The following is a 24092-nucleotide window of genomic DNA, read 5'->3' on the forward strand; positions in this document are numbered from 1 at the left end:
GTATCTTCTTATAAAAAAAGATAATAGCATCCTCCCATACTATGACAAAGGTTTTTGGTTTTGGTGACCATACAGTCTTTCGGAACCGTTTCGTCTCGAATTGTAATGTCTAAACATAGTCTTAAAGTCCATTGTACGATTGACATATCAGTTTATATTCTTATAAAAAACGATAATAGCATCCTCCCATATTATGACAATGGTATAATAGTGTGTAATGGTTGTATTATGATTAAACAAATGGTACAACTTGGCATGTTATGTATTGTAAAAGTACTGATCCTCTTATTTGGCTTTTACACATAATTTAAAAGACATTTTTTGTTTGTTTTCTAAACATTTTTTTTAAAATGGTACTCAGTGGTTGACAATGTCATCATCCCTTGTGTTTAGTTTTTATATAAATGGAATCAAAAAATTCGCTAAAATTCATTTAACGTTTTATTTCTCTAGAAATCAAGAAAGACACAACGTTGATCATTATAGAGTGGAGAAAAGATGGTTCGGTTACTTGTCTGTGTAACTTTTTTACTTGTGGTTTTGGCTACGCATGGTAATGCGTACTCAGCGAAAGATCTGATGGCAGAGCTTGAAAAAGGTTAGTGTAATTAATTCCCTCAGCTTATACGATTACAATAAACTCTCGCCTATTCCAACTTCTATAATTCAAAAATCTTTCTATAATTCGAGATTCGTTTCCATTCCCTGTCAAGGAGAAACTCTTTAAAATACTTTCTACAATTCGAAGCTCTCTGAAATTCGATCAATTATGATTCCCCGTTTGAGTTCGAATTAGCGAGAGTCCACTGTATATCCCGGGGGGGGGCACTGGGTTTGCGGACTGACGGTATGTGCGGGCCAAAAATTGGCTTTTAAAATTGCACCCTTACAGTGCAGCAAAAATTAGTGAAAATCATACCCTTAGAGTGCATTTTCCCCCAAATTTTCGATCCCTTTCGTGCAAAAAATGATCAAAATTCTAGCATTTTTGGTCAAAATATCTAGATTTTTCAAGAATTTTCTGAAATTTCTACCCTTACAGTGCATCTCTAGTTTTTTCGACCCTTACAGTGCATTTTAAACATATTGGAAAAGGTACCCTTAGGACCCGCACATACCCGTCGGTCCTTTTGCCCAGCTGCCCCCCCCCCCGGGCTGTATATATACAATTGCCCAAATTTTGTGGCTTAGAATTATCGTTTATCATTTTTATCCCGCCACGTAAGGGAAAAAAACGAACCGGCCTGGGTATAATCACCATAGTCCACACGGATTCAGAAATGACTATCGTTTTCAGCAGTTGGGTTCTGTGGTAAGCTTCACAGACTTCCTCACAGTAAGCTGCTAAGACTAGATCATAACCATTCGTACTTTCTTTTTATAAATAACATCCATCATTTGTATTTTTAGAACTGGAGATCGCCCAGAAAGACAGAAAAGAAGGTATGCTACACAAAAAATTTTTTTACCATACCGTTCTTTTGACTCTCCTACCAATGTAAAAAGCTCTTCCGTCTCAGCGAAGTAAATAGGCTTTTCGATCTCAAAATTCATTACGTAAATTCAAGAAAATGTTTCAACAGAAAACCTTGCTTTGACCACTTAAGCCTAGTTATTGAATGTAAAACCGTATGATCAATCTTTTAAAGTATTATCCTTTGAGCTGCCTTCTAAAGCCTGATTCCAAATAAATTTCCCCGTGAATTCCTCTTTTTCTGAATTTTGAATGTTTTTCACTAACTTCGATTTTATTTTTATTTTATTTTTATTTTACAGTCAAAAAGAACAGTTTGTCTTCACTTGATTCTCTACAAGACATGAAAGCGAGGCTGGAAGAATTGGAAAAAGGTGAGAGAATTATTTAATTTTGCGAGGGTATGGGTATATCCGAGCCGAATGTCGAGTGTTGACTGAAAAATTCAAACAAACTATTCGAAATCACATCCTCTTTAGAGGATTTGCTTTATAAAAAACTACTTTGAAACCTTCACTAAGACTGTCATTCCTTTAAACCCCGGCACCAATTTTAAATTTTTTCCGTTTATTCTCCTTCGAACTGAAGGTTAGCATAATTTGATACCTCTTTTCTCTCAAACAAGAGGTTGTAGCACATCGAACTACAATTTTTGGTATTTTGAGGTCAATGTTTTCTTTTATCTTTCCACTTTAACCACAAAACCAAAGATGTTCACATAGTAACTCATCTTTGAAGTTTTTGTTTGTCAAAATGCCAGAACTATGGTATCTTATGTCTAGGTATAAGAAGGCCATAGTTACACATAGCTACAACCAATCATCTCATAATCCTCTCCTATCTAACATGGGATTGATAGGATAGGGTCGTTCGTCTACTTTTAGTCATTTGGGCCGATTTTCAGGGTTAAATTCTGGGAAAAATTCTCGAATTTTGTCTTGCTGACAGGGTCCTAAATTTGCCAAATATTCATACCTAACAGGGTCTATTTTTCAAACTCCAGCGACACGTCCTCCTCGGCCGTCAAGGTCAGTGCCCCCCCCCCACCGGGGATTTTGGAATCATCACTTTTGTTCAAATTTTGACAAGAAAAATATACGGATAAAATCGATAATCGGCCACTTGACCGAAATTTCTACGCTACGAACATGGTTTTACTGAAGCAGTAAGGCAAGATAAATTTAATTTCTGTTCTACGGGAAACCTTCAGAAAAATATGGGTCTGTCGGTCGGTCGGTCGGTCGGTATAGTAGAAATAAATTTCTTTAAATCTAGAGTCGGAAGGTCAAGTTCTAAAAAATAGTGACGTTTTGAAGTATTAGACTTTTTCCTTTCTAACGATGGGCGACATTCGTGCCATTTCCATTGATATTTTTTAGATTCATCTAAGTTCTTGGATGCATTTACACTTTTTCAACTTGTTCAGTTAAAATTATCTGCAAAAAAACTCATAAAGTTCATTCTTCCTTCACCTTTGCAAATTTAATGTTATTAATTTTCGATTTTGGAAAAAGCAGGGTCGATCGGGCCCGTAGAGCAATAACTTAGATTGGTCTCGCATAATTAAGTCATTATAACCTGCCAACCTATATATTTTTTATGGTTCAGATCCTAGAGAAAGTTTCCCCGCCTTTGCAAGTTGTAATTTGATTTGAGGAGGCCTTTCTGTCTTGACTGTTAAAAAGGAAAACACCTTGTTATTGCCATGTAAATCTTGTCAAAGTGTCTAGAATGTTAAAGAATTGGAAAGTTATTTTAAACAAGGGTCAACGTGAGGGTCATACGTCACATATTTTTATGATGACTATGAGAAAGAGGAAAAATAGACCACGTATTATTTTTGTAAATTTAATGCCGTCTGTAAAATAATATGACCTTTGCAAACGCCTGAAGAATACTCTCTGCGTGATTTTGAACCTGAAAAAGCAAACTGTTTTAAATTAATACTTTTTTGTCATGGACTTTAAAAAAAAAAAGTTCACAAAAATATTTTAAAATGTGACTTTTTCAGAGGCTTTTTTAGTCAAACCTACCGAGGTTCTGAAAACTTTGGACTTTGTAAGACCAAGTCACCTTTTTCGCAGTGAGAGGCTTGAACCCCCGCCCTCGCCCTCGTTTTCGGGGATCGGCGGGTCATACTGCAATATTTCCTAGCTTATGTATTAGAGCTTTTGAATGGGGTTATGACAGATCAAAGTCTATCATTCCTCTTCGATAGGTAATCGACCCGCGCGTTCAAAGCTTTAGCATGGGCAGCCGTCAATCTACCATTTATTATCAGATAATTCGAAGGAAATACGCTTTTAATTAAATTGTATCGGAGAAAACGGAATTTCAATTCGAAACAGACCGGAAAATGTTAGACAGAAAAATGGTAGGAAAAATATTAAAATGTATCAAGTTACGAATTGTTATTTCGCCGCTGTGAACTCGCTGAGACGAATTTCGAAATCCAAGGGTTAATTTTCTTCGTGGCTCATGAGAGTTTAATCTGGTAGGCTCTGCTCATCTTATACAGCTAAAAAGCTTCGTATAGGAAGTATAGGTCTGTGGGTGTGAGTATTGTGAGTGACAAACTCAATAAATGTTGGTGGAGCTAAAAAAATCGGCTAAACTTACACAATTTTCCTGTTTTCTCTTTTCATTGGATTTTGTTTTTAGTCACTCCTGATAACCAAATCAAATGATCTACATTGATCAACATGGAGGACTTAATACTTTCTAAATCCTTATTTTAATCCTATGTTAGTTTTTAACAACTCATAAATGACGACCGTTTAATAAAAACATTTATATTTTGTCAAACTTAAAAATAACCTACATTTTTTATGAACAGTTTTTACTAGAGCGCCAAAATCATTGAACAAATTAGAGAAAAATACTATTACCCAGATTTCAAAATTAGCTAAGTAAGCTGAAGTAAGTCATATTTTGAGAAGATTTTAAGCCTGAAAATCACGAAAAATAAGAGTAGCTGAGCCTCAGCTAAAATTGACTGGTTCTTATAAAAAATGTGGTGGGGTAGAGTCTTGATAACTCGAAAGCTCATGGGAAACGCAAATTTGTTCGAGTTAAAAAACTTTCGAGTTATGCAGACTAGTTTAAGGCATTGTTGACTGAAGGGACGATCAAACTTGTTCGAGTTAAGAAGACATTTGAATAAAAGAAGTTCGAGATTCCGCTGTATTTTCACAATCAGTTATAAAAGTACCATACTTATAAAATTCGTGTACATAAAAAATCTGAAAATAATCTAGTAGACAAACGGTAAAGAAATTTGTCTAATGAAGACTACATGTATTGTCATTTGGTATCACGTATCTCTGTGTTTGACAAATGACTGGGCTAAGTGATATATAAATTCAAACAGTTTGTTTTCAAATTCAAACATTAGGTTGTTTTTTTAACCAAATTGTTTGCTTTGACATTGTTCATAAAACACAAAAGTTTGTCCAAGCAATAGACGGCTTCTATGATATTACTATTACTACTTATGTGATAGAGTTTCCATAAGGCCAAAACCAGCCATAGAGCTAAACATTAGATGGAAAATTTGTACTATAATATACAACACACCCCCTTCTCACGGCAGACCCACTGGGGGCCCTTCCCACTGAAAAATTGGCCAAAATATCATCCCAGTGGGAAATGATTCTCCAATTTCTGTCCCCACTGATAATAATCAAATAAACCAATCCTCATTGCAAAATATTATGCTATTTTCCCACCCCACTGAATTCTTTGACTTGAAAACAAAAGCATTTAAATCTCCAGCCATAAAGATTACAGTATGGGTATATCAATCCCCATCGAGTTTAAAAAAAAACCGAGAAAATATCCTACCGGGTCTGTGAGGAGGGGGTGTTACAACGATTACACTACACGTTTTTTGGACATACCGGGAGGTCCTTTAATTTGACCGTTGTCCGTTCGTCTGTTCTGTTACAAGCTTTTCTCGGGATTGGCTCATTAGTTTTTTTTAATATTTTGCACAATGATACAAAATAGCAATGGCTGTAAAGTGACGGAGCCCGATTTTTGAAAAAAAATTTTGGGGGGCAAATTAGGGCCAAAAACTACCTAAAAATTAGGTTTTTTGGACTTGGTGCAAAATTGCTTCATTAGTTTTTCCTGATTTTTGGCAGAAAGATAGAGTGCAAGGTACCCTAAAATGTGGCTGAAGTAGTTTTTCTCGGAAAATTTTTTTTCGTCGTCAAATACGGATTTTCGCAAATTTGGGCCAAAAACTACCTAAAAATAGGGTTTTTTGGACTTGGTACAAAATTGCTTCATTAGTTTTTCCTGATTTTTGGCAGAAAGATAGAGTGCAAGGTACCCTAAAATGTGGCTGAAGTAATTTTTCTCGGAAAATTTTTTTTCGTCGTAAAATACGGATTTTCGTTTTTTGGGGAAATTCCCTTTTACCATTTGCCTGTTAGTAGCTTTTCTCGGGATTGGCTCATTAGTTTTTTTTCATTTTTTGCATAATGATACAAAATAGCAATGCCTAAAAAGTGACGGAGCCCGATCTTTGAAAAAAATTTTGGGGGGCATATTTGGGCCAAAAACTACCTAAAAATAAGGTTTTTTGGACTTTGTGCAAAATTGCTTCATTAGTTTTTCCTGATTTTTGGCAGAAAGATAGAGTGCAAGGTACCCTAAAATATGGCTGAAGTAATTTTTCTCGGAAAATTTTTTTCGTCGTCAATACGGATTTTCGCAAATTTGGGCCAAAAACTACCTAAAAAATAAGGTTTTTTGGACTTTGTGCAAAATTGCTTCATTAGTTTTTCCTGATTTTTGGCAGAAAGATAGAGTGCAAGGTACCCTAAAATATGGCTGAAGTAATTTTTCTCGGAAAATTTTTTTCGTCGTAAAATACGGATTTTAGCAAGTTTGGGCCAAAAAATACCTAAAAATAAGTTTTTTTTGAACTTGGTGCAAAATTGCTTCATTAGTTTTTCCTGATTTTTGGCAGAAAGATGGAGAGAGCCAGATTCTCTAAAAAGTGACTGAAGCAGTTTTTTTTCGGAAAATTTTCTTTGGCCGTAAAAATCGGATTTTCTTATTTGGGGAAACTCCCTTTTGTCATATTTAGGGAAAATGAGCATTTCTCGAGATTGGCTTGGTGTTTTTTTCTTATTTTTTGCATAGTGCTATAAAATGGTAATATTTAATTTCTGATGGAGCCTGATTTTCGAAAAAATAATTTTTTGAGCAAATTTGGGCAGAAAAGTGCCTATATTCAAGCTGCTCATTACACTTTCTTATACTCTCTTGCTTTTTGTTCTATTTTTATCTGATTTTGATCACCAGGTAGGTCCGTTCAGCATGTTGCTTGTTTTTTAAGAAATACACTTTTAAGAAACATGAGACTCAAAATGCCTAAAACTTAAGAAACATCTAAGAAACATGCTGAGGCTGAGAATGAGAAAATAACATTTTTTAATTCGGTTTTTTTTAAGAACCTTCCAATCAAAACAAATGTGTTTTTTTCTTTGCATGAAAAATAGGCTGATTATGTCAAAAAAGAAACATTAAGGCTGCTTTGTAAAACTAGTTTCTTTAAAAAAAAAGCTGTAAACCTTAAAAATCATCTGCAAAGTGTCACCGGGAAATGGGTTGAATTTTCAACTTCATAAGTCTAAAATACTTCAAAAGGAAGTCATGGAACCATTAAAAGGCCTAGATAACTTTAACCTTTTAGAAGGAATTTAAATTTAATCTTTGGGATAGACTGATCCGTTTATTTATTACATCTCTCTTAACATTCTATCTCTACCCCTTCGCTTAAAATTAACGGTTTAAAAATTTCTTTCTCCCCCAGATTTGAAGGCCAAACGATCTAGAGGAGGTTCGAATGATGAAAATACCAAACACATGCAAGACGCTATGAAGAAATTAGACGCAGGTTGATATTTCATTTTTTCATATATTTTTCTTATACCTAGGAAGACTCAATTAGGTAAAATTTAGTTCGTTTTCTTTGCAACATCGAACTTTGAAGCTACTCGGCAACTATATTATACATCGAGCTTTGGTCGGATCTGTTTTTAGCCTTCATTTAGACAATCGGGATCTTGTTAAGGTAGTTAAGGTCTAGTTAAGGTCTTGTTTCACCCTAAAACAGATCCTCGAAGTTTTGCTTCTTCAATATCCATCGCTAAAAAAGGATAGGGGGCAGATTCAATGTTATTAATGCAGGGGGTTAAATCATTTTCAGACATTAAGTGGTAGTTTGATAGAATTTAAGAGATGAAAATTCTAAATTTTTTGGTGTTTCCTGTAAAAGTTAAGAAGAAAACTTTAACCACTTCCCCAACTGTGAAACATCATGGGTACGCTTCTGGAGGGGGAGAGGTTGACATATACCAGTTATATTGTTTTATTGAACAAAACTAAACTCAATTAACAAAGACCGCTGCTCTATTTATATATTTATTTTAGGATTTTTATTTTCTTACTTTTTACTGCTAGAATTGGAACGCCATTCAAAGAGACAAGCATCAAAGAAATCAGCTTCCAGTTTATCCTTTGATGAACTCATGGACGACATCAGAGAAACAGGTTTGTAGCATTTCCAAGGCCTTCTCGACCTTCTCGACCTTCGCGATTGTCTAAATTGCTTTACATTCATTAGACTAGAGTCTACATTTGGCTGAACTTTGCTTTTTGATAATTTTTTATGACGCTGAGTCCAGTGAAGTAATCGCGCCATCCAGTCTATAAAAAAGCTTTAAATTGGACCCCGGGCTTTACATTCATCTACTAAAAGATCGATGCGTGCATCAACTCGGACCCAGTCCTCTTCAGCTAGATCCACTTGCATGTATCTTCTCAACAATAGACCTTTTCATAAATTACGTTACGAACATCACTTGCCTCGTTTTGAAATTATTGCCATGGTGAGTAACTCCCAGCGGATTTCATTAAAACTACTTTCTATTCATGAAAAAATCATTTAATGTCTCAAGGGACATAATCACCATGGTAATTTTTTGAATACGAGGCAAGTGATGTTCGTGACGTAATTTATGAAAAGGTCTTTACTGACAACATTTTCTCTTTCATTATAGGAAGTATGCGAGACGACTTGAAGAACAAATTTTACAACATTATTGGTTACAAACAATCATCTCAAGATGATATCGATCAACATTTCAAACGTGAGTTATCACAACGTCAAGTTGACATTCATTTAACGTTCAAAAGCGTTACACTCCGTTATTTCTGAACAATCTTTTCTAACGACTCATTTGAATTCCAGGAAATATCTTGAAACTCTGGTCTATTATGTGGATTATGGCGCCTCCTTCTCACAGACCAACGGGGACCCCTTCCCAATGGAAAAATTGGCCAAGTATCGTCCCCATTGGAAAATTATACTACGATGAGTTTTTCTCCCGCTGAAAATAATCAAATAAGCAAATCCTCACTGCAAAATACTGTGCTATTCTTTCCATCCTCACTGAGTTTTATGGCTCAAAAGCAATGAAATTCAAATCCCCAGCCTTTAAAAACACCTGAAAATCGATCCCCATCGCGTTTTGGTCCGTTATTTTTATCCCCACTGGCTGAAAAAATCCTACCGGGTCTGTGAGAAGGGGGTGTATTATGTAGAAAAAGTCGAAATTACGCCCATGATAGGAGAAGGTTGAAAAAACGTTTCTCGGCTTCTGTCAAGGTTATAAAAATGATGGCTGGATCTTAATTAAGCGACCGTAGTGCAATGGTAGAGCATCCGGCAACAGTTTGCATGGTTGTGGGTTCAACCTCCAGCCGAGTCATACCAAATTTCCAAAATGGTACTTGATGCCTCTCTGCTTGATGCTCAGCAATTAAGAGAAAGATCAAGGGTAAGTGGAGAAATCTAGGGAAAAAAAGTGGCGCTCTCCCCTACCTTCAGGTAGATAGCTATGGAAAGAGGAGTCTTCGGGTCGCCTCCGACTGTGGTCACAGACTTACTTACTACTTACTTAGCTCTCAATTAGAAATCCTTCGTAAAGCTTCGCTCTTTAATTTGATAATCATATAAATCATTTATTCTAGGGGCATATTTGGAAGGCTCTTTGGGAAGCATTTTGGATCAAATTCGCAACTCTAAACGTGGAAGCCAAAAAGGTAGGTCTATTTTTTTTATTTAATAATCTGAAATTTGCAACTGTGGTTTTCTGTTATGCGAAAGTTTAATCCTAAAAGTTGGTACTTATTTGTATCTTTGGTACTTATTTGTATCTTTGGTACTTATTTGTATCTTTGGTACGGTAGACCTTCGGAAGTATTCCAGTCAACGCTTGGTGTGTCCTTAGTGACACTGTTTGTGTTGTTGCTATGATACGCCTTATATGTCTGTAACGGTCCCAGCGCAGTGACATGTATGGTTGTTGTTGTACCAGGTTTTATCAACAAAAAAAAACCGCAGCAAAACCTCAAAGTAGCTTTGAAGATAATCGACCTTTCAATAATTCGCAACTTTTAATTGCATGTACCATTTTTTAAGAATATTTTCATTTTTTTTCACCAATAGACGAAATTTTCCGACGAGAAGATTCCGAATGCAAAGACGTGCGTTCAGATTGTGCTCGATTGAAGTCGTACTGTGAAAATTACCGTGAAAAATTGGAAGGAGCTTGCGATAAAACTTGTCAATACTGTCGTAAGTTTTTTTTTAAGTTTTCGATAATTTAGGGATAGTAGCAAAGCATTGCAATTCCATGTTGTTAATGAAATAAATGATATGCTTTGAGAATAAGTTATTTAGTTTTTATAGTAGAAAACTTAAAATGTAGAAGCAACAAATTAATAAGACTGAATATGTGTGAATATAAGTGTACTGGGTCTAGGTTCGCTCCGATTATAGTCTATGTAAAGTAACGACACTATTATTTTTTTCCATTCCAACTTTACTCTCTGATAAGATCTCGGGGATTTGGAAATTATCGTAAAATAAACAAACGGGGGTAGGGCGTTTATTAGGCACCAAAGAGTACACATTGAAAAAATATAAAAAACGGTATAAGTATATAAAGATCAGCTTTTAGTGTCATAGTGAAACGCAACGCTCAAAAATAAGTTCCGTTAAAGGTATATCACAACTGCTTGTATTTTTTAGGTGAATGTAAGAATTCTGGAGCTATAAGTGATGAAATGTGTGAAAGCCTACGCAAAGAATCGAGAAACAATCCTCAAGGATTGGATTATTGTTTCATGGATGGTTACACTGATCGAATGAGAAATATTTGTTACAAATCGTGTGGTTATTGTAAAGCACCTGCCCCACCAAAATGCTCTGAAACTCAATACAAATGTTGTTGGGATGACGTCACTACAAAAGTTGATAATGCTGGATCTAACTGCCCAGGTAATAAAGCGACAGATTATCACTGCCTTGGAAATCATATGTATAGAAGATGATTCCATAGTCCGAAAAAATGGTCCCTTTTATTAAGGTACTTCGACTATTCATGATATGCACCATTGATTTCTCTTCAACCACGGACCCAACAGCTGATTGGTTGCAAGTGAAGTGTTGACTGATTTTACGTCACTTACAACCAATCAGCTATTGGTTCCGTGATGTAATAGGCCATTTCACAATCGAAATGAATCATGGGTAATCAGGACTGATTGCACCTCAATAACAACTTCTCGTTCAATAACAGCAGACGCAAAAACATCCAAAATTTTAGACAAACAGAAAGTCGTTATCACTGCGGGGTGGTCCTGATTACCCATGATTCATTTCGACTGTGAAATGGCCTATTAGAAGACATTGCATTGACGCGTATCATAAATTAAAGGAATGTTTTGTTTGTTCACTATGTGCCTGTAGGCGTCTTAAGACTATGGTTAAAAGTGTTCAGCGTTATTTGACTTAGGGTACCCGTTTAGATCCACAACCTTCATGTTCTGGATGGAGCTCGTGAAATCAACAATTGAAAGACCATTCCTCGATTTCAACCAATAGAAAGGCATTATCTAACATTTCCTTCTCTTTTCTTTTCTAGCATGTGTTGATCAATACAAGTACGCATGCACCACTTTCAAGGAGGATTGTTCCAGTCGATACAAACCAGGAGAATTCATGCATACTTATTGTCCGGATACTTGCAACCTTTGTGGTGGTATGTAGCTTTCCTATTTTCCTCTAATCTACCTTAAGTGTACTAATTCTGGCGTGTATTTAATTTGCCGTTTGGCCAAAATGTGATCTTTGGAGGGTATTTAATTTGGCAGATGGGGAAATTTTAGGCATTTCTATTTAAAAAATACTTGGAATTTTAACAGTTTTTACATAAAAAGGCTGACATCATATATAATTTTTACCCTAAAAGATTTTTGTTAAATTTGACTGGCATTTGCATTTACTTTGGCGGCTCTTACCAACAACGAACTTTGTTCCGCGAATCATCATGAATGACTAACAGTTCGCGAAAAGTTATTTTCACAAAATACAAATTTTCTATTTCCTTACCAAATGCCAATTGGGCGGTGACTATAATCCTTTCAAGTCAAAAAAAAAAAAACATTTCTTGAAAACCACTGGAAAATGGCAAAATTTACATCCTTGCAAAATTATTTTTTCATACTACACCCCCTGGAAACGCGTTCATCCACCTCCCTGTATGAATATAAGATGGCCCATTATAACACTGAAGAGATTATAAAAATATTTTCCGATTTTACAGGAGGATGTTTGAACGAGCGTGGGTTTGATGAATATTGTGCTTTCTGGAAGACGGATTTGAACTGGTGTGTCGAAAATGAAGATAAAATGCGCCATTACTGTAACAAAGAATGTGGATTCTGTTAAACGAGATCTGATTGGTTTAAATCTAAAAGATTGGTTGATTTACAGGAAAGATAACGTGATTGGCTTAAATTTTGATAAAATCCATTGTTATAAACCGATGAACTTTTGGTCGTTTACCGTCATCGTTTTGTATAAGATTCCCTTTCCCGCACTAATATTCTCCTGGCTCTTCCGGAATCTTTCCGCTATTTTCCCGGGATAGCCGGCACGAGATTTGACAGGTTTTTCTTCTAAAGATACGGAAAATTTTGTGTTTACTTACGAAATTTATTTATCTAGCTTTCCGAAGTTTATTTTTCAACTACCCGGAGTTTTGGTCTTTTTCCGTTAGGAAAGAGGTAGATGCGGGAAAGAGAATCTTATGCACAACAACGGTAATACGTTTATCAAACAATCCTTGGTTATACATTGATTTTATTGTCAGTATTATTGTAATCTAGAAACCTATTATCTTCGTTTATTATTTGTACATAATGTTTTATTATTTAGGAAACTTTGATGAGTTTTAGAATTCTTGAGCTTGGAGCATCGTCGAAAAAATAATACGGTTATCGCTATAAGTTTAGTATCTGTTAAAAACAGCCAAAGAACCAAACGAGAAAAAAATTTATTTCGTTTTATATTTTCAAATTCTTATTTTTGTGAGCAGAAATTATGTTTTATGAATTTATGGTTAAAATTTTTTGTTTTAAAATCTATTTTGTTTCTAATAAAATTATCTTTCATTGTGTTGCTCCCCCAAAAAATTAGTGTCGGGTAATCAATACTAACATAAAAAAATTGCGGTAAATCAACCTTCAAGTATTACACTGTATTCGTACACATTTCGCTTCCGATAAAATTGATTTCTAGTTCTAAATCCGCGCTTTAGCTTCCCCAAAGTCCACTGTAAGGGTGAGAAACGTGAGAAAATAAGTTTTTTTTGGAAGATCCAATCATTTTTTAGACAGAGGTTATAAGATTTGTTTTGCTCAAATTTAGATCGATTAGATTTCTCTGTAAAATGTGAGAGTCGTATTCATTTTGAGAGCCCAACTTATTTTCAAATCAAGCTCCCTTCCTAAGGAGACGGCCTCGAAGAAAAATCTTCCCTATATATTCTCAAAAAGTAGGACTTCAAAAATACAAATACAATTGAAATGAGTGAATTCTATTTTGATAATCGATATAAACATGATAAAAATATTGATGAAAACATATCTATGTGAAAACAATTTAGGTCTTCTTTGCTCCTTTCGTTTCTTTCTGTACGAGAAATCGTTTCCAGTGATCGCTAGAAGGCGGAACGACCGGAGGGAAATCGTCCGGTAAACGAGATGAGCCGGTCGTCAGTGAAGGACATAAGTAAGTATCCCAAAGTGACCTTAAAATAACAGAAATGTAATTTTAAATCAATAGACCTTTCAGGAGCAAGGCTTTTTAAAATATCGCTATGGTCCAAGAGAAGTTCATGAGAAGTTCATTCTATTTTAAAAGTAATACTTGAAGTCTCAAGGGATATAGTCAACTTGGTAATGGTTTCAAAACGAGGCAGTCGTTGCACTCAAAACAATTTATGAAAAGGCCTCAGACGCTGTAGAGGAAAAATAAAAACCTATTTTATGTCTAAAATTTTCTATACATCGAATCTCTCAAGATCTCAAAAAAATGAAATTTAATCTTTGATTTTTGATAATATTCCACCCTGGATTATCTTTTGAACAAGCACAAAACCGCTATCTAATTCGAATTCTATCAAAAGTTATAGCATATTCTGCCTCCACTGAAAATTGTATTAAGAAGACAGACTTTAAAATGTTTACGTGGGCAAGAGCGTGAGAATATTTTTCCGGCAGAGATAAAATCAATCAGCATATCTTTCTCTCACGATTATCGTACCTCTACGGCAATGAATTTTGAAATTAGCCGTATATATCTGGTTTGTGTACAGACTAATCTTTCTCCCCAGGGATCCGATATTTTCCATTGGGTATTAGTCTAGCATGCTAGACGACTTAACTCAGTAAAAAATAGGAAGTAGAAAACTCGACAGGAGCATCAATATAGTCGTCTAGAATATTTTGTGCACAACAAACTTTTCATAAAAATTCTCTTTTTTCATGTTTTTGGATAACATTTTAGGGGGTCTTGTTGGTTTGATTTGGTTTGTTTTTTTTTCTCTTTAACTTAGAAATTCTCATTGGCTGAAATTTTTATTTGTTTATATATTTTGTTGTATATGATTGTTTTCTCACCCCGCAGAAATCTGCGGGCCCTGCTTGAACTCCCGTAAGCTACGGAAACCACCTTAGCCCAGTCGTTTATTTTAACCATTATCCCGACATAAAAATTTCCCGCTTTCAACAAAAACGTTATAAACGACTGGATTCCCAGTCTAATTGGGTATGGATTTTATCGGGTCGAGGTTGTAGCCAAGAGTTAAAATTCGGATTTTCTATAAGCAGATTCACGTAAAAAAGTCACGAAAAATAAACGTCGAGTAAGCTATGATTGGCTGAGAGATTACTTCATACTCTGGATATTTTGAAGAAAAAAAATGCTTATGTGTGCAATTTTCAGCCAATCAGACTGATCAGAGCTTTACTCGACGTTTTTTCGTGACTTTTTTTACTTGAATCTGCTAATAGGAAATTCGCGTATTCGGATTTCCAGGTAATTTTGAGTGTCCGAGAGATTTCTTACCTTATTTGAACGAGGGCTGGAATACTTTGTTCGGCACTCAACCAATATGAACGGAAAACGACCATCGGGTCAATCGAATTTAAATCGTGTTCATCTGAAAAAGATAGAGCAGAATATATAGATACCTATCCTCGGAAATATATCGATGAAAAACAATATTATTTTTTCCAAGCAAGAGGGGAACTGAGTTTGATTAGCCTATCATTGAAACCTTGTCTGGTTTAAAAGGTCGTGCGTACAATAGCGATCGTCGAGTATGTGCCATTAGAATTTTTTCGATTTATTTTTCTCTAAATTTTTGAGCAAGAAAAATTTGTTAGTAATAATGGCCTAACGTTTGAAAATCCTATTTACTCTTTCGAACCAATCACAGGCGGTTGCGTCCCACGAAAGATGCTACGGAGCCTAAGGTTTTGCCCCAACTTCAAACTTCAAATTTGATGCGTCATTTATCTTCGATAAAGAGTTTCACCTTTATGAAAGTACATTTTTTTATCTACCTTATCAGCCCTTTTTACGCCGGCCCTAATTTAACACCGGCCCCTTTTACGCTGGCCTTTATTACGCCACGAGCCCAAAAATAACGCCAATAAGGGCCGGCGTAAATAGGGCCGATAAGGTATTTGATCATAACATTTGATACAATCGGCCAAACTTAAATTGACCAAGCTTACGTTTTTGTTTCCGTTTCTTTCGTTTTTCTTTTTCTTTTTGTTCGAAACCTTCCACTTCTTCTTCACGTAAAACGCGTAACGCTTTTTCTTCGTCCTCGTAAACCTTTTTCTGTTCGTTCAAAAGTTCGATAGCGTTGTTGATTTTCTCCTCGAATGCTTCAGTTTCTTTGCTTGTCACCAATATGCCTGAAAAAGTTTGAAATTGATGTAGTTAGAAAATGAGTCTAGAAGTATACCCAAAAAGTATACTTTTTTGTTAATTACCCACTATGCATCATGGTATCTGTGTCTCGTGTGCACAGAACCAGCGGTGTCTGGACAGCGCTAAGCGTTCCAACTTGAAAAAGGAGGAATTCCTACTTCGTAAAGAGTAGGACCCATTCCCCAGTACATATCATCATACCATTTGTTCATTAGTATATGGAATTGGATAGATATTCTGGTGCGAGATAACCCTAGTGTAAATATCTATCCAGAATAATAACTTTTGATATCTATTTAAATGAAACGTAGTCATTGTCCAGTCAACGATGTAAAAATAATAGATAACCAACTACCTCTAGAAGGCACTTCTCCCAAGAGAACAACCATTGTTTTCCTATTGAAATGAGCACTCTATTAAAAAGCTCTGTGTGCAGTGCGTGTTATGCTTTTAGCTAGATTTTGACACACTTTTTGACATCCACTGAATTGATAGAAAATTTGAATTGTTATTTACTGCAAATTTTGGAATTTTTTTTCAAAAGATAAAGGTACCAATCTTTAGACAAATTGACTACGGATCGGCCTGATACCACTTAATCTTCATCTGGATAAATAAACGCTCATAAAATGCTGTTATCTGAAAAATATATATGTGATTTGAAATGCGATATCTCACGTATGAAAATTGCATGAAGGTTGCATGATACAAAATAAACAGATAATGTTTATAGAACAATAATATCTAATTAAAAAATTCCTTCTGTGAGGCTGCCTATAGGAAAATACACTTTTTCTAACCCAAATTTTGGAAAAATATACATCACGTGATCGATTTTGTCCAATAGAAGGTTGCAAATGAAGCAACTTTTTATTTAATTGCACTTTTTACGATGCAAAATGCCATTAATATTTTTACAACCGTAACATGGATGTTTTTTGAGAATCAAGGCAAGTTGGTTATCTATTATTTTTACATCGTTGGTCCAGTGCATGTTTTTTTCTTTCCAAGCATTGCACTTATAAGCATATATAGGCCCAAATGTAGCAAACATTTAAGCATAAGCTAGGCATTACGTACGAAAAATGTATTTCCCTGCTTGTGTCTGTTTTTGGCTGGAATTTTACGGGTTTTTGGAATTTCCCTAAAATTTTGCTTAGGATATAAGCATCTTCATAAGCATTTTTCAGCCTTGTCAAGACCTCCCCTAAGCATCTCCAAGATTGGTTTCGAATTTTTGTATGCTTATAAAAAACACGTGTTGTCTTATAACCAAAGGTAAACGACCAATGAGTCGTGAATCCTTTTTTCAAGAATGAAATTACTTACCTTTATAAATGGCCGTTCCTTTTCGAAGATCACGTAACTCTTTTAGCCTTTGTAACACAATTATTTTTTCACTAGCCTCGTTCTGTTTTCGTTTGACCTCGGTTAAAGATTCACCAGCCTCCGTTCGCAGTGACTCCAACTAACAGAAGAAAATAGCGAGTTTATGTACCTTATCGGGGAAAATTTCCTCGGGGAAAAGTGACGAAATTTTGGCAAAGTGACGAATATTTTTCCCCGACGAAAATTTTCCCCGGCCTTGATGCGTTTACCAACTACTAGCAAGTGACGAATATTTTTCCCCGACGAAAATTTTCCCCGACGAAGTTTTTCCCGATAAGGTATTTGCACTTTTGAGATTTGGAACAACCCGCAGTTTTGACCTGCAAAATCATCAAGGACGGTAAAAGTGCTGATTTACCTATCCTCAGTCAGTCAGGATGTAGACAAATCAGAACATTACCGTATCCGTCGCAGAAAAACACACATACATAAACTCGGTAATGATTCAGTTATGAGACGAATTCTCGTTAAGCCTTTGAGCGCCTTTGTTAATAGATCTTATCGGGGTTTCTGATGTTTCTAAAAAAGCGATGCATTGTGAGATTGTTTCGGGGGTACTACAATAGAAATCTCTTAGGAATTCCTCGAGGGGATTCTATTGTAATACCCCCGAAACAATCCCACAATGCATCGATGTTTTAGAAAAATCAAAAACTCCGATAAGATCTATTGGCAAATGTTTGGTGCCTATTTTCTAGATACCACCTTGAAAGTGGTACCCACAAAGTAGGCGCTGCAGTCTTAAAACTTTGCTATCAGCGTGGTCACATAACAAGTATTCAAAGCGAAGTAAATCAAACCATTTGATGTATAACAGCACTATTGGGAAGTGCTACCATTTTGGTACAACTATTGATCAACACATTTAGGGTTTTTTATGAGTTATTTCATTTGTTAGAGAAAAACAGAGCAAGGTAAAATCACTGACCTTTATATACCCTGGACCAAGTTTCTCAACCCCGGCCAAGCAAAATCTTTGATTTTTTGAAAAGTGGTACCCTAATGGCGGCACTACTCAATAGCGGTGCAAATGCATCGAGAGCGCTAGATCTATTTTCCCTCGAAAACTTTTAATGATGTAGCGCCGTTAGACGTTAATTTTTGACACTGCAATGGCTTCTTTACGGGTACCAATTCAAAAAAAACTTCGATCAAAGATGGCGGATATAGCTTGGTTCACTTTTTGATAAATAACGAGATTGCTCACGGGAATTTTTTGACCCGCATTCCGCGCGAACGTGTTTAATCGCCACGCTCTGTGAATTCTGTCTGCTGTATATGGGTACTGTATGCCAGACAAAGCTCCTCTCCTCAGTCTTTTGAGATTTTAAAAAGATTGGAGAGGTGTACTAACCCCCCAGATGGAAATTCTACAGGGTAAACAGCCCGTTTGTGTTGCAGTCCCACTAAAGAGTCATGAAAATCCCCTGAAAATCTCGATGGAGTGATCGGCTTGTCGGCTCCCGCATGTTGAAAACGATCTAAAATCATTTGTTTAAGAAGTTAATACCTTGACAGGGTAAATAAAATTATACAGATCATGGCAAATAAAATTATCGCCCTCATTGTCTTCGGTTCTATCAAGCTTGGGTGGCTGAGCGGATAAGGCGATGCGCTGGCATACATGCGGATGATGTTTTTGAGAGTTCGAATCCTATACGGTGCGTTGAAGTTTGTGTTATTTTGTCAGCATTGGCCAAACTTTTTCTGGTTTTATGATCTCTTATTGATATTTTTGAAAATTCCCGTTATAATTCTAAGAAACAAAAATTTTGACTACAGTACAGTTTGACTCAAGTACAGTATTTCAAAATGGATCAGGCTGGTTAGCGGGTAAGAGTCAAGAGTCAAGAGTCATGACTTTCCCTTCTCTTGAAAATCCAGTATTCCAAAACTTTCAACTAAAAAAATGCATGAAAATTGACTTTCGTCTTTTCTATTATCTTACAATCACTTTTTTCAGAACCACAAGTGAAAGAAAAGGAAAACTAGCTGCTAAAAAATGATTGACAGGTCTAAAAAATGATTGACATGACAGGTCTAAAAAATGATTGACAGGTCTAAAAAGTGATTGCCAGGTGCGGGTTTGCTCGCGCGGGTTAGAAATTCCCGTGAGCAATCTTATCACAATGTCTTGGTTCAGGGATATATAAAAGTCAGTGGGTAAAATCGTTAAAAAGTGAAGTAATGAATCTTTCACCATTTTATCCATTTGAAGTTTTGCAGTTTCCTTGGATCGCCAGTCATCGATTTCTTGGTTCGATTGAATTCGTTTACTCATCGATTTGATTCGATCGCCTGCTCGCAATCTTCGAGTTTGTCTTTCACGTTCCTGAGAATAAACCGAATAGATAAATATACCTATTAACCCTTAGCGGCGTGGTAGGCTTTTAAGGGGTAGGGATAATGAATTTACAAGAAGCATTTGTTCTCGGCGCACGGCACTTTTAGACACAACTAAATCAAACCTAGCCTATACTAGTACTAGACGTCACCCGCGTTTTTTTTTGCGCAATTAACGTCTATTCCACTTTACGACTTTTTCGAATGTTTTGAGCCCGGGTTTTGACGTCACTTTTAATTTTCGAAACTCCTGCAGTAGCAAAATAATCGAATTTGCGTCAAAACACTTGAAAGGCTTCTATTTTTTCGAAAATCGTCAAGTTAGAACTCACTAAGAAACGAGATGAAAAATTCCGGTTTTCAGTGATGTGGTCGCTAAATCAAACCAAGCAAATTCCCGCAAAAACTCTAGAAACATTCCCGAGTCTCTGCGGTAGAGTGCAAACTATTATAAGCATTCGAATAACTTAGATTTATTGACGTTACATTATCGCGGCTTCTAAAACGTTAGAGGATAAGCATAAAGACTATACTTCCCTTTGACGAAAATCTGTCTAGGACGGGAAGAACTTTGGAGCACTATATGTTTTTTTTTTCCTATCAGCATAACGAATATAAGCATATGCATGCTCAGTTTTATGTACCTAAACAATGACTGTATTCATTGTTTAAGAACAATAGAATGCTAAGCATAATGCGAGCGTGATATAGGGGCAGACACTTGCTTATTAAAAAAAAACATTTACTGTACCGAATAAAAAACAAAAATCTAATATGCAAAGTACCCTTCGTTTCTTTCGTTTTTGAATCAATTTTTCGATAAATTCGATTTGTTCTGTCGCCATCAACTTTCGCTGTACCCGACTGACATCGGCCTAAAGATAAGAGAAGTGAGCATTCAACGTGAAAACTGTTTCAGTGAAATCTGTTTGTAACCTAAACGAGAGGGTCAAATGTTGTTTGATATTAGTTAGCTTATTGACTTGAAATATCTGAAAATATCAGATTGAAATTGTTTACATAACTTTAAACAAATGAGTTTAAAAAAAGGTTTCTAGAGGGCGTTGACCACGTCCTTAAATCAGCTTGCGCGTAAGGTTAATCTAAGGTTCATGTAATGTTCAAAACGTTCACCTAACGTTGATATAACAAAAAGTTGAAATGACGTTCATATTACGTTAGCTGAACGTGATAAACGTAGTTCAACCACAGGTATCTTATAAAAAAAGCACTAGATAGAGCTACTCTGTATTTTCCAAGCAAAAGAAATAATCCACCTGTCGAAAGTAGGTCACAGTAGAAATAGTCCATGAGATAAGGGCCGAATTGGTATCAAAACAAGCGATACTTTTATGGACCTACCTGGTTATCAAACTAATCAGTGAACATTGAAACAATGAAACACATAAGACATAACTGGTCAAAATACAAAAAATAAAGAAAATGAAAGCATATCTATTGAGAGAAACTATCAACACTATTGAAAAATATTTTTGAAAAAGAAATAAAAAAGCTATTAAGCGCTTTTCTTTATAAAAACCACTATCTACTATCAGACAGAAAAATGCACAGCTTAATAAATAAGGTTTCCAGAAAACTCAAACCGTCGCACTCTAACGTGACATTTTCTTCTCTTAGAAAAAATAATAATAAAAAAACAATTTGGCTAATAACATTGATCTATGCTCATAAATAGTGATTCTTATAGATAAAGTTTCGTTTTTCAGCCAAAAAAATAATAAGTGTTTACAGAAAACTCAAATCATTACCCTCCACCGTGACATTTTCATCGTAAAAAACTAATAAAAATAATAATAATAATATGGCTAAGAACATTGATGTATTCTTATTAAAAGTGGTTCTTATAGATAAAAATGCGATTTTTGAGCCAAAAAAATTTTTTTGCAAAAATCTGCTTGAGCCATCCTTTAACTATGATTGTACCCTACTTTCATGCTAAAAATCAGAAAAAATTAATGATCCAATTTTTTACAAAGTCCAAAAAACCCGTTTTTAAGCCGTTTTTTGGCCCAAATTTGCCTTAAAAATTTTTTTTTCGAAAATCGGGCTCCGTCACATTGGAGGGTTTGTGGTCATGCACCTTTGTGCCAAAAATCAGAAAAAACTAATGAGCCAATCTCGAGAAAAGCTGGTAACTAACACACTAACTAACGAACGAACGAACACGGGTTAATTTATAGGACCTCCACCCCACCGGGGTAGGTCCAAAAAGGACTATCTGTGTTATGCACCATTCGAAAGGTTGACTATTGGAGAGTCAGAAAAACTATGTTGGCACTTTTCTAAGTGTCTGTACCAAGACTTATGGCCCTCCAAAGAAGGGGCAGCGTGGCCTCGAGGGTGATCATTTCAAAGGGGGTATGGCCTAAGAAAATGGATATATCTCATCAAATGCATGATGTATGGCCATGAAACTTTCCAGATATGTTTTAAATATATCAAAATATATTTAAGGAAAATTTTGGGTCGGTCACGTGATCAGTGTGTAATTTACAGAATAGCCAATATTTTCGAAAATATTGACCTTAGTTTTGAAACTTGTTTGACACTGCATTGGCTTCAAAATTTCAAGGATCTCGCAAGCTAAATTGTGACGTCACTTCATCCAAGATGGCGAGTTATTTTGCTTCAAATTAGGGTAGGAAAGCTCTATACATGTTTTTTTATAAGCATAACACTTATAAGCATATGAAGGCTCAGATTTGCAGAATTTCTAAACATAACATAAGCATATACGCCAGCCTGAAATATTTTTCAAGTAGTCAATCTCTTTCTATTCAAAAAGGTTTGAAAGTGGTCAAGTTAAAAAAGACATTTCACGACGAGACACGTTCTACTGCTCCAAAATCTAAAACGCTTTTTGAATCGAATATTAACAAAATTTTAAAGATTTTATTAAAAAATTTGGTTGGGTGAATCAAAAGCATAATAATTCTTAAGCATATAATAAGCATATTCTATGTCTGGATGCTTTGAAAGCTTAAGCATACTCGAGCCTGACCAAGGGACAAACACTTGCTTATAAAAAAAAAACATGTATAGTGTTTTATCTAAGATATCTGTGAGTTTAACATCTTGGAACTAAGAAATAAAAACTTTACCTTAAGAGAAGCAACTTCTTTCAGTAGAGAAGACCATTGGTCAGGATCACAATGCACATTACCAGCCATTTTGTCGTTCAACTGACGTAATTGATCGATTTTAGATGAAAGGTTCTTCATTGCTTTCTTGTATTCGTGGATCTGTAAACAGAAAGTATTCACAATTAGCGGGTACTATAAATTTTTCTCTGGTCGCATCAAAGATTTGCTCTTTTCAAAACTTTAAGACTTCAAGAGACCTTTTTTTGTATAAAAGTTTTACAAACTCGAAAAAACTCTAAAAGTTCAGTCATGCCTCCGGGTCTATAAGAAGTTGGCAAATTTTAATAATAACATTTTTAGGGTGAAATATCTTGATAGATTAATAGGTTTAAAAGATTTGCCGAGGACATTCAAACTTAAACAGTAAAATATGTAAAAAATAAATGCATACTTTCAATAAATCTTGAGTTTGATTATTTTCATTGAAAGTTCGGTTTTGCATCCAATTAGAAACAATTTTCATCATTCTCTCTTTGAGGAGATCTTTCTCATCTAAATGTTTATCTTTATCATTGATTGGACCTTGACCAGGGATAAAGGGTGGTTGCGCGCCCATGTCTTGGCGTGGGGGTAGGAACCCTGAATGGGCGCCTGGCGGAATGTGAGCTCCGGGTGGGCCAGGATGGCGTGGTGGGAATCCATTATCTAAAAGTGGTTGAAATTGTTGTTGGTTTGTAAAGGTTGCGGGTGGCTTTTGGAGAAATTCGTTCGGTGGGTTTTGCGCTTGGTTTTGATTGATCATAGGTTGAAAGCCAATTTGGTTTGATTGTTGATTGAAAGGTCGTGGTTGGTTCATTTGTAATGGTGGAGTTCCTGGTCTGTTGATATTCATTGGGCTAGGATGAAAGGACCCAGTATTACTGAAACGATTAGGATGTGGTGTATTCGGTGATGGAATGTTAGCTCCAGGGTGATTGAAACGGTTAGGGTGAAACTGGTGATTTTGAGGAAGAGGTCCTGTCATATTCGGCAAGTTCAAACGGTTAGGATGGTGTTGGAAATTCATCTGATTCATATCTTGATAATTTCCAGACCAATTGGGTTGTTGTGGTGGTCCAGGCCACCTCGGTGAATTACCATGGTGATTAGGTGGTGGTCGGAAAAATGGAGCATTTGGATTCAACTGGTGTTGGTTGGAGTGTGGTTGTTCTCTATTGTTATTATTCATTTTTCATTAATCTGAAAATACAGAATATGATAAACATTAGTAAATTAGAAAACGAATGAGAACTCAATGATACAAAGGTAATTATGGGGGTCTAAACAAAGTTGGTTGGTACCATAACTTTTGATTGATTGGTTGATTGGATAAGATACAGTGATCTCTAATTACTTGACAGGATCAGGCTTT

At 35.7% G+C, this 24092-nt stretch overlaps 2 protein-coding genes across 2 annotated transcripts; one reads left to right on the forward strand and one right to left on the reverse strand.

The window, feature by feature from the left end:
• Positions 1-421: 421 nt before the first annotated feature.
• Positions 422-13094, forward strand: LOC136814133 (uncharacterized). Its single transcript, XM_067070646.1, has 11 exons — positions 422-598; positions 1411-1443; positions 1777-1848; positions 7302-7385; positions 7952-8041; positions 8551-8640; positions 9524-9595; positions 10002-10130; positions 10587-10835; positions 11482-11598; positions 12163-13094. Exons 1-11 carry the CDS (start codon positions 499-501, stop codon positions 12285-12287), a joined length of 1161 nt encoding a protein of 386 aa, XP_066926747.1. The 5' UTR covers positions 422-498; the 3' UTR covers positions 12288-13094.
• Positions 13095-13421: 327 nt separating this feature from the next.
• LOC136814131 (programmed cell death protein 7-like) lies at positions 13422-23920 on the reverse strand. Its single transcript, XM_067070643.1, has 8 exons — positions 23133-23920; positions 22700-22840; positions 20363-20452; positions 19435-19566; positions 17175-17313; positions 15644-15829; positions 14970-15063; positions 13422-13650 (listed from the first exon to the last, which is right to left on the reverse strand). Exons 1-8 carry the CDS (start codon positions 23907-23909, stop codon positions 13503-13505), a joined length of 1707 nt encoding a protein of 568 aa, XP_066926744.1. The 5' UTR covers positions 23910-23920; the 3' UTR covers positions 13422-13502.
• Between the last annotated feature and the right edge of the window lie 172 nt (positions 23921-24092).

This window comes from Clytia hemisphaerica, unplaced genomic scaffold, assembly GCF_902728285.1.
Source record: "Clytia hemisphaerica strain Z4C2 unplaced genomic scaffold, Clytia hemisphaerica genome assembly, whole genome shotgun sequence".
NCBI lineage: Eukaryota > Metazoa > Cnidaria > Hydrozoa > Leptothecata > Clytiidae > Clytia > Clytia hemisphaerica.

What these genes read in the sequence shown, in the direction of transcription:
- LOC136814133 (XM_067070646.1), top strand. Translation starts at nt 499, where the DNA reads ATGGTTCGGTTACTTGTCTGTGTAACTTTTTTACTTGTGGTTTTGGCT. An exon ending in TAAACGTGGAAGCCAAAAAG is followed by an intron (nt 9,596 to 10,001) that starts GTAGGTCTATTT and finishes TTTCACCAATAG; the next exon opens with ACGAAATTTTCCGACGAGAA. An exon ending in TAAAACTTGTCAATACTGTC is followed by an intron (nt 10,131 to 10,586) that starts GTAAGTTTTTTT and finishes TGTATTTTTTAG; the next exon opens with GTGAATGTAAGAATTCTGGA.
- LOC136814131 (XM_067070643.1), bottom strand. Translation starts at nt 23,909, where the DNA reads ATGAATAATAACAATAGAGAACAACCACACTCCAACCAACACCAGTTG. An exon ending in AACTTCAAATGGATAAAATG is followed by an intron (nt 17,314 to 19,434) that starts GTGAAAGATTCA and finishes TTCTTCTGTTAG; the next exon opens with TTGGAGTCACTGCGAACGGA. An exon ending in AGGAACGGCCATTTATAAAG is followed by an intron (nt 15,830 to 17,174) that starts GTAAGTAATTTC and finishes AAACTTTTTCAG; the next exon opens with GCATATTGGTGACAAGCAAA.